The following is a 9,624-nucleotide window of genomic DNA, read 5'->3' as shown; positions in this document are numbered from 1 at the left end:
GGGTTGGGGACGATGGTGCCCCCAGAGGGTGGAGCCTGCCGAGGGCCCCTCTTCTGCCCCCGGCACCTGCTGGGGAGGCCCCTCCTGCGGATGGAGACGTTCCCTTCTCCCCTCAGCTTGGCACTCCGCAGGGCAGAGGGCCGTGGCCGCAGGCTGCTCCCCTGTGCGCCCCCCAGGCCCAGAGCCCCACGGGGACAGCTGGGAGGGGCCTCGGCTCCGATGAGGACTCCATCTGCCACACCTGTGCCCAGGCCCTGCCAGCTCTGTGGCGACGGTGCCAGCTGCCAGAGGCCCCTGGTCTGACTCACCCGGGCAGGAAGGAGGCCGCGGCCTCAGCCCGCGCTCGGCAGCTGCTGTGTCACTTCCCCTCACCAACCCACGAGATGTGGCTGCTCCCCGACCGAGTGCCCATGGGGTGCCCGGCGGCCACGGGGGTCACCGTGGACGGCGAGGGGCACGCCTTCCCTCCCACCGGCCGTCTGGAAGCCACTCCATGCGGACTCAGGCCTGGCCATGGCCAGGTGGGGTCAGGCCCCCGCCAGGCGCCCACAGGCCAGGGCAGCCACCAGCCAGGGCTGTGAGGGGCCCCCGGGGCCCAGCTCGGAGGAGCGGAGGCTGAGCCTGTGGCTGGTGGGGGCGGGGCTGGCATTCTGCCCCCAGTGGTTGGGGGGGGGGGCGGGGGGCCTAGTTCCTTTCTGATGTGTTTGTTGCTCAGGCTGAGCTCGGAGCAGAGTGGAGGCAGGAACCTGGAGCCCCAGGGAGGTCGGGGAGGAAGAGGAAGTGAGGGCTGCCCAGGCTGCTGGGGGCAGGGGGGAGGGGGGGAAACGGGACAGGGGACGCCCCAGCCTGTGCCGCAGCAGCCCCTCCAGCCGGGACCAGCCGGGGTGTGCGGGGATGCAGCCTGCTCAGAGACCAGCACCGGGAGGCCAGGGCCTGGGCCAGCTGGGCCTCCAAGTTTGAGCCGTTCACCACCCAGCTGCCTGGCCCTGGGCATCACTGCTCCCAGCCTGTCTCCCCCTCCGCAGCAGGAGGCCAGGCGGTGGCCGCTGGGGTCTGTGATGGCTGCCAAGGCAGGTCGGGAGGTCCCGGCCAGGCCCCAGCGGGTCCCTTCTCTCCTCGCCCCCCCGGCCGCCCCGCTGCCAGCGCGAAGGGCGAGGGGCCCGGAGCCGCCACAGACAGACAGGACCCCAGAGCGCTGCCCGAGCACCTTTATTCACAGCAAGGACGTCACCATAGCAACCACACAGCGATTCCCTGAGAACGTTCCCTTATTGTGCGCCTTCCTAGCTACGTCTTCGCAGAAAGAAAACCAGGAGACGGAGGAGCGCACGGGCCAGGTGCGCCCCGGGGCCGATCGGAGGTCAGGGGGCCGGACATACAACTCAGAGGCTTCCAGCTTCGACCACAGAGATGACCCCGGGCAAGGCTTCTGCTTTTTCTGATCCACAGAGACGATAAAGTAACACCCTCCCCCGTTCCCCGAGAACAAGACAAGGACACCCCACTTTTTACAGCCCACCCCCCTTTGAAACACCAGCACAGTAAAAAAATACTGTCACAGTATGTACAGACACGCCCACTGTGGGCGACTCGCTCTCTGCGAGGGAGAGACACGCTCAGCTCTGCCCCCCCCATCTGGGGAGACAAAGGCAAGACTCTGAGGGGCCCGAGGTCCCAAACCCGAGGCTCGGGGCGGGGGGCACTGTCCCCCCAGCCACATGGCCGCGGGGCTTCACAGGGCTGCTGGCAGGGCCAGAGCTCAGTGGGAGGAGGAGGGGACCAGGCCACAGACCCCGAAAACCCAGCTTCCTTCCAGGGCTCAGGTGTCCTGAGGGCTCCGAGACAGGTGCCCGGGCACAGGGCCAGCCGGGCAGGGCAGCCCTGACCCCCTTCTGCCCAAAGGACCGCTCGCACAGTGGCCGCTGCCAGACCACTCCCTCCGGCCTGGGCTCGGAGCCCCGGGCCCACTGGTGCCCGCTCCTCGGCCGAGCAGAGCAGAACAGAGCAGAGCTGCCAGCAGCCTGCGACCCAGGCGGGCGCACAGTACACTCACGGAGGCACAGCCCTGGCAGCCTCATGCCAAGGCCAGGGCGGCCCAACAGCGGTCCCCAGGCCCTTTGGATACCAGGGGCGCCCGGGGACGGGGTCTCAGCCGCGGCGGCTAGAAGACGGCGGTGCGGGGACACCAGGGCGTGTCGGGGTACAGGCGGCAGTGGATGGAGCGGAACCTGCGGGGACAGAGTGGGGGGCTGGTCCGCGTGGGGTGGGGGTCCCACAGCACCAGGGGCCCCCTCTGCCCTAGCGGGGGCCCCGCCTGGGGCACCTGACGGTCCAGCCCACCTCCTCCAGGTCGGCCTGGCCCACCAGGCCTCCGTCTCCCCACCCGGCCCCCGGCCCCTCACCGGGAAGGGTCGGCCTCCACGGAGAAGGGCCCCTTGATGTGGACCGAGTTCCGCTTGTTCTCGAAGGTGCCGTAGCTCAGGGTCACCTGGTGGAGAGAGAGGGCGGAGTCGGGCCGGGTGGGGATGGGACACCCCGCCCTGGCCCCAGGCTGGTCACGTGGCTCCAACGAGGAGACAGCCCGCCTGCCGCCCGCCTCTGGCCGCCCGCCTCTGGCCGAGAAGGAAGGTGACGAGCCATGCGGCACCAACCCACCAACCCCCCCCCCCCCCCCGCCCCCGCCTGTGCACCCAGGAACGAGGGCCGAGGTGCTGTGAGCGAGAGGAGACCCCCGCGAGCAGGGCAAGGCCCAAAGGGCATGGAGCCGGGGTGTCGGGCTGAAAGAGTGGACAGAGGGTCTGACCGGCCCTGCCGGCGGGGGGGGGGGGACCTGGGGTCTGGGGTCTGGGGGGCGGCCAGCCGGGGGCCCTTCCTGGCCCCGCCCCCGTGACGCGTCCCCTCCTCGGCGGACGGCACACCTGCTCGTGCAGCTCCGCCGCCGGCACCTGCTGCAGGTTCTCCAGGTGCGAGTGGAAGAGGCCGCTGCGGATGAGCCGCACGCCCAGCAGCGCCTCCACGATGTAGCCCACCGTGCAGTCGTCCGGCAGCCGGATGCGCTCGGCCGTGCTCACGAAGTGGCCCCCGCTGTGGGAGGGAGGCCGCCATGTGAGCTGGGGGGGCTGCTGCCCAGGGGAGGGAGGACCCCCAGGCAGAGGCCGCAGGGAGCGGAGCGAAGAGGGGGGCTTGGGGCGGAGGTGGACAAGTCCCGGGGCTGCCTGCCAGCCTCGCCCCCGCCCTGAGCCCCACCCCACCTGCTGGGGCCGGAGCTGCTGGTGCCGCAGGGGTCTTGCCCACGGACCCTGCCCTGGGTGCTAGCACCCTGGTGTCTGCTGGCAGGAGGTGGGAAGGGGGGGAACCTCCACTCAACCTGCCTGTGCAAGTGGGGGTGGGGACCCTGCTGCTGGGACGATGACCCAAACCAGGCCTGCATGGGGCATGGGGGCGGGGGACCTCAGGACCTGGGCAGCCCGGCCTGGGCCCCAGGCACTCACCTGGCCCACGGGCTCATCTTCAGGGCCAGCCCTCGGCTGATGCAGAAGCCAGCGCCGCCCGTGGCAAACCAGAAGTGGACAGGGCGCTGCAGGATGGGGGGGGGGGTGGTGGTGAGACCCTACCAGGGCCGCAGGGACCCACAGCCTCCCCCCCTCCCCCCCCTCGCCAGCCCAGGCGAGTCCGGACTGGCGCTCACCATCTTGTTCTCGCTGACCCTCTCGGTGGCCTGGATGGGCCGGTCCAGGCTGGGCTTGCCGATATACACGTCCTGGGTGTGCGGGTAGCTGGCCAGCAGGCGCAGCAGGGCCCACACGTTCACGTAGTTGTCATCGTCCACGTGGCAGAACCACCTGCGGGCGGGCGGGCGAGGCAGGCCCTCAGGGAGCTGAGGGGTCGGGCTGTGCAGGGGTGGGAGCTGCCAGGGGTGGGAGCTGCCAGGGGTGAGGCCTGGTAGTGGTGGGGGGGGCCTGGGGCCCCGCCAGAGGCCCACACTCACTTCCTCCCGGATGCGATGAAGTGGTCATACTCCACCGCCATCTTGCAGGACAGGGCCTGGCGGCTGTGGGCGGCCGAGCAGTTGGTATTGATCACGTTGCCTGTGGACAAGGCGAGGGCTGCAGTGCAGGGCCAGCAGGCTCCCAGGACCGGCCAGCCCGCAGTCGCACCGCCCGGGAGCAGAGCAGGGTGGGCGGCGGCTGGCTGTCCCGGGCGCCTCGGGCTCCTATAAGCTGCGCCCCGCATGGGTTCCCCGCTCACCCCCTCCCCGTGCGGGACCCAGGCCTGGATCGCCCTCCCCCTCCCCCAGCCCTGCCCTGTCGCCGGCAGCCCCGCCCCTGCCCATTCAGGCGGCTTTTTCCCAGCACCGGCCACCTGTTGCTCAAAGGGGCCGGGGAGCTGAAAGGACCTCATTTGCATGAGAATTGGGGGGGCGAGTGGAGGGGCGGGGCACTGAGCAAACCAGTTGAGTAAACTGCTCCCGGCCTCCGTGACCTCTCGGAGGGGAGACGGATGGGGGACAATTCCCTCGGGGAGTGGAGCCCCCTCGCCCCCAGGTTCAGGCTCACCCACACGCCGGGCCAGGGCCTCGTCCTCCCCGTCGGTGAAAATGAACGTCTGGAAGGAGAAACGGGCCTTGAACGGGCGCCCTGTGTCCCCGACCCCGGCAGGGGCAGGGCTGGGCACGCGGGGTCTCCGTGCCCACGGCCGTCACGCCCACTCCCCGCCCTTCTCCGGCCTCGGTTTCCCCACGTGCACTGCCTGCGTGGAAGGGGGGCTGGGGTTTACGCAGACCCACCCCCACCCCAAGTCGACAGCTGGGCCCAAGGTCACCCGGCAGCTGTGCAGGCACGAGCCGGGTGGGGCGCCCCGCCCAGCCGCCAGGTAACCGGCTCCAGCGCACCTGGCGGGCACACACCCTTATTGACACAGCGCCGGCCTGGGGGAGGGGGGGGGAGGGGGAGGGGGGAGGGGGGAGGGACGGCGGAGGAGCTGGGCTTTGGGAAGCCAAGTCTCGATCCGTCGAGGACAAAGGCCTCCGCCAGGCAGCTGCCAAGTCCTGCGGACAAAGGGTCCGGCGGAGGATGAGTCACCCGCATTGTCCGCCGGCTCTGTCCCGGCCGCGGGCGCGGGCGCGGGGCGGGCGGCCTTAACTCGGCCGCGTTAAGCCAGAGTGGCCGCACTGCCCATTACCATACAGCTGGCCTGGTTAAGCGGCCGGGCTGGGCGCGAGGTCCGGCGGGCAGGGGTGCAGTCCTCAGGCTGGGCCTTCGAGCCTGGGGGAGGGGCGGGCACACATCCCTGGCCGTGCGACCCGCGGGCAGGTCACCTTCTCTGGAGACACAGACGGTTACCAGGGAGGAGGCGGCCAGCCGCATGCGCCCCGGCCTGCGGGTCTGCGCCCCCACCACCCCTCACCCACTCCTGCTGCAGGGGCAGGAGCCCAGGCTGCAGACGGGCCTGGCCCGAGCCACATCAAGGGCTCACCTGTGCCAGCAGGGCCGCCCCCTGCCAGGATGGAGCCTCAGAGGGGGTGGGGGCGACGGGGCGGGGCCAGGAGCTGCCGGCGCCCGCCTGGGCCGGTCGGCACACGGAGGAATGTTCCCTGCCCGCCCGCCCGCCCGCCCAGCGCGTGCCGCCGCCGATGCACCCAGCCTGGCCGAGTGCTCAGCCTGGGGCCCAGGGGGGCTGCTCAGAGCACAGGCAGCAGGGGACCCCCCACCTCCATGCCCGCCAGGCCCCGGCTGCCTCCTGTGTGCCAACGGGTGCTGGGGAGGATGGAGCATGTGCAGGCCTGGCCCACAGCGCACACCCAGGGACCGGGGCCACCTGCACCTGGGCGGCCCGGCTCCTCCCCCCTCCGAACCCCAGACCCCCGCGGTCACCAGCTGGGGACCCCAGGCTCAGCGCCAAGGGGGTTGCTGGCCGGCTCCCTCCGCAGCCTCTCCACACACACACAGCCCTCCTCACAGAGCCCAGCAGACACCCCGGGGCGGCCCGCACGCACAGACACGCACCAGCCCCCCGCCCGCTCCCGGCACCTCGGCCCAGGAATGCCGTGGGAGGCTGGGCCGGCCCGTGCAGACGCCCCTGCCGCTGGATGAAAAGGAAAATGCTTTCTTAATGAGCTCAAGCGAGGCCTGTTCTCCCGCGCTCGCTGGTGCCCTAAAAACCCAGCCCAAGGCTACGGAGATTAAAGTCACCTTTGTGGGGAGAGCCAGCCCGCCGCTCGGGGAGCACTTGGAGGGCGGGGCAGGGGGGGTACGGGCCTCCCGTCTCCCCACATCAGAGCAGCCGGCAGAGGGACGGGCCCTCAGAGGCAGTTTCCCGCTCAACACAACGGGCAGAGCCGGGGCTCATGTGCGGAGCAAAGCGCCCTCGGAGGTGGGCACCATCCCTCCCGCGGGTGCAGGCGGGAAACGGAGACCAGAGAGGGGGGCCCCGGCCTGGGGCACACCCTGGGGCAGAGGAGGTGCCAGCCCAGCCGGCCTGGCTTTCCAGGGACCTGGCGAGACACCCGGGCCCCCTCCACACTTCCCCGCCAATGACGGGCAGGCGGAGGAAGGGCAGGCGGCAGGGCTGGCGAGGGGGGGCCCCCACAGGAAGCGGCATTGTTCCTGGAGCTGCGATTCAAAGAAACACAGGATGCCAGGCTCTCCCCCACCATTGTGGCCGCTGCCACCGCCGCCGGCCCACTCCCGGGAGGAGCGAGCAAGGACCGTGTGGGCCCAAGGCCCAGCCCCTCGCCCTGGACAGCAAGGCCCAGCGCAGTGTGGCCCCTGCTGCCTGGACTCCCGGTCACTGCCATAGCTGGGCGTTTCTCAAACACGCCCCCGCCCTCCCCGCCTTGCTTGTGCTTGTGGTGCCTGGACGGCTCTTCCTGGGCATTTCCGCTCCATCTAGCTCAAAGGGCACCTCCTCCAGGAAGTCCCCCTGCCCGTCACATGGGTCAGCTGCCCACTCGCAGACTCATACAGCCTCTCTGGGTTTCCCCCACCGCAGCCCTGACTTCTCCCCCTCGGCCAGGGTCTGAATCACCCAGCCCGGGCGGGAGAGGCGGCCCCTCTGCCGACAGGAACTGATGCCAGGGGGCAGGTCGGGCCCTTCCTGGGTGGGGTCAGCTGCAGGATGGAAGAGCAGCCCTACGCTGGGGGGGAGCGCGCCCTCCCTGCCTCCGAGTGCCCGCTGGGCTCGGCTCCCCAGCGGCCGGCCCCTCTAACAAAGCTCTGGAAGACAGGCTCCCCATTCCAGAGACAGGAGACTGAGGCTGAGAGAGGCTCTGGCCCCCGGCCCCTCAGCTCTGCTGGGACTGGTGCAGGGAGGCCCCAAGGTCCGAGGGCTGGTGGCAGCCCAGAGAGGCTGAGCGGCCGGAGGTCACACAGCAGGAGGCAGCGCGGGGAGGGGCGGCTCGGGGACGCAGCCGGGCCAGGACTGTCACTCAGAGCCATGGGGGGGCCGGGACCCTCATCGCCAGGCAACCTGAGTGGCCAGCGCCGGCGGTTCCCATGGAGCCAGAGCCGCACACAAGAGGCCGAGGCCTTTCTCGCTGAGAAAGGGGCTTTGTTACCTTGCCCAAGCGGCCGGCGTGAGAGCCGCCCCGCGCTGGGAGTCCTAACGGCCCAGCCGCCAAACAAAACCCGCGCCCCCTCCCGCCGGCCGGGAGCCTCTGGGAAGACACGCTGTGTTCCCAGGAGCTGGCCAGGGGCTTCCCGGGCCCCCCCTCCGCTCCCCAGGCCGGGACCAGACAAGACCCTGGCCCCTCGTGACCTCAGCAGAGCCCTGACCCAAAGCTGGGCTCAGGGGTCAGAGAGCCTTGGGCCTGGAGGGCGGAGGCGGGGACCAAGAGGAGGGGTCTTCTCTGAGCCCCGCCCCAGCCAAGGACCCCTCACCCTCACCCTCACCCCAAATGCCATCAGTCCCGACTCTCCCAGCCACCAGTCCCCTGCCCGCTGCCCCCACCCCACCACCTTCTGCCGCCCGGAGGGCGGTTTCCACGGTAGGGTTGTCCCCGCGTGTGCAGGCAGGGGAGCGAGGGCGGAGAGGGTCTCAGCACCCCCAAACCCAGGGCTCTTTCTTCAGGGAGGTGCTGGCCAGGGCCCCACGCCCCCCAGTCCATCACCTCGGGAATGACTTGTTCCCCATCCCTTAGCACCACCCGGTTCGGGGAGACCTGCCCTGTGCCCAGGAGGCCCCCCCCCACCCCCCATTCCACCTCTAAGGAAAGTCCTTCTCCCCAGGGAAGTGGGGCCCAGGGTGGATATCCCCGGCAGCATCTGGGGGCAGTCACGCCCTAGGAATGCACCCCAATGTTTGGGGGCCAGCAGCATCCCAGGGCACCAGCCCGAGCACTGGCGGCTGGGGTAGGTCAGTGCGTGGCGTCCTGGAGGTTGGCCGAGGACGGGACCCGCCCCCCCCCCACTCCCGCCTCGGTCCGGGGAGAGCGGTCCCACCAGGCGGACGGCGGGAAGGGGCTGGACAGAGACGTCGCCTGCGCCCATCGGACCCGGCCACCCGCTGGGCAAGGCCCCCCCCGCCCCCCGCCCAGGCGCGGGGCTCACCATCTCCTTGTGGCGCGAGATCCAGGTCTCCAGCAGCAGGTCGAGGCGCGCGCGGTGGAACTTCTTGGTGGTCTTCACGGCGATGAAGACGTCGCGGGGCGCGAGCGGCTCCGCCTGCGGCCGCGGGTGCGCGTCGGCGGGGCGGGCGGCGGCCCCGGGCGGGGGGCCCGCGTCCCTGCGCGCGCGGGTCAGCCGGCGGAAGTACTCGGACAGGCTGCGCACCTCGCGGGCCAGCGCCCCGGGCGCCGCCGCCGCCTCCAGCCCCGGCGCCGGGGCCACCCCCGCGGGGCCCGCCAGGCTGCGCAGCGCGCGCCGGGCGCGCTCGGCGGGCGGCGGGGGCGGCGGGGGGTCGGCCGTGAGCACCAGCAGGCAGGCGAGCAGCGCTCCCGCCAGGGCCAGCAGCAGGCGGCGGCCGCAGCGCTTGAGCATCGTGGGGTGCGCGGCGCCCCGCTCTCCGCGCCGAGCGTCCGGTCCTGCAGCGCGTCCTGCGGCGCCCCGCCCGCGCCCCGCGCCCTTAAAGGCTCCGGCCCGGCCCGGCCCCGCCCGGGGGCGGTCCTTCCGCGAGGCCACGCCCTCGCCACGCGCTCCCGGGCTCCGGGGGCGGGGCCTCGCGCGGATGGCCCCCCGGACCCTGCGGCGCCCACGTGGGGCCGCGGCGGGGGTCTGGGAACCCGGCAGCGGGCGCCGCGGCCCCGCCCTCCGCGCTCCCGGGCCGCCCCGCCCCTCCCGGGCTCTCGGCGGGCAGCCCCCCGGCCCCGGTGGCCCTAAAGGGGAGCCCAGGCGGGTCCGGCTCGCGGGGGCGGTGCGCCTCGGCCCGGTGACCCGGTTCTGGGAGGGGGCCTCGGGCTCGAAGGTCCCGCGGGGACGCCCGTACTTCCTCGCTTGGCGCTTCCCCGCCCCGCGCCCGGCTTCCTCCCCGCGGGCCGGCGGCGCCCGGAGGACGAGGGCCGGTCCGGGCCGCCGTGTTCAGGGTCGGGGAGCTCCGCCACCTGAGCCGCAGGTGGGCCGGGGCGCGCGGTCCCGGGACGGCACCCGCACCACCTCCACCCGCGGCCTCCGCGCCGCACGTCGGGGGTTG

The 9,624-nt window shown here is 72.2% G+C and overlaps 1 protein-coding gene across 1 annotated transcript; it reads right to left on the bottom strand.

The window, feature by feature from the left end:
* Positions 1–1,187: 1,187 nt before the first annotated feature.
* LFNG (LFNG O-fucosylpeptide 3-beta-N-acetylglucosaminyltransferase) lies at positions 1,188–9,014 on the bottom strand. The gene is made up of 8 exons (XM_070414276.1): positions 8,547–9,014; positions 4,557–4,605; positions 3,989–4,088; positions 3,689–3,842; positions 3,492–3,577; positions 2,919–3,084; positions 2,403–2,488; positions 1,188–2,228 (listed from the first exon to the last, which is right to left on the bottom strand). The coding sequence occupies exons 1-8, from the start codon at positions 8,973–8,975 to the stop codon at positions 2,162–2,164; spliced, it is 1,137 nt and encodes a 378-aa protein (XP_070270377.1). The 5' UTR covers positions 8,976–9,014; the 3' UTR covers positions 1,188–2,161.
* Between the last annotated feature and the right edge of the window lie 610 nt (positions 9,015–9,624).

This window comes from Myotis yumanensis, unplaced genomic scaffold, assembly GCF_028538775.1.
Source record: "Myotis yumanensis isolate MYYU_CA2020_CCGP unplaced genomic scaffold, mMyoYum1.0.hap1 SCAF_5, whole genome shotgun sequence".
Lineage (NCBI taxonomy): Eukaryota > Metazoa > Chordata > Mammalia > Chiroptera > Vespertilionidae > Myotis > Myotis yumanensis.
This window is presented reverse-complemented; position numbering and strand designations above follow the sequence as displayed.

Excerpts from the sequence above, each read along its gene's own strand:
- LFNG (XM_070414276.1), bottom strand. The coding sequence starts at position 8,975 with ATGCTCAAGCGCTGCGGCCGCCGCCTGCTGCTGGCCCTGGCGGGAGCG. Across the intron at positions 2,489-2,918 it reads CGGCGGAGCTGCACGAGCAG|GTGACCCTGAGCTACGGCAC; the intron begins GTGTGCCGTCCG and ends TCTCTCCACCAG. Across the intron at positions 2,229-2,402 it reads GTGGAGGCCGACCCTTCCCG|GTTCCGCTCCATCCACTGCC; the intron begins GTGAGGGGCCGG and ends CTGTCCCCGCAG.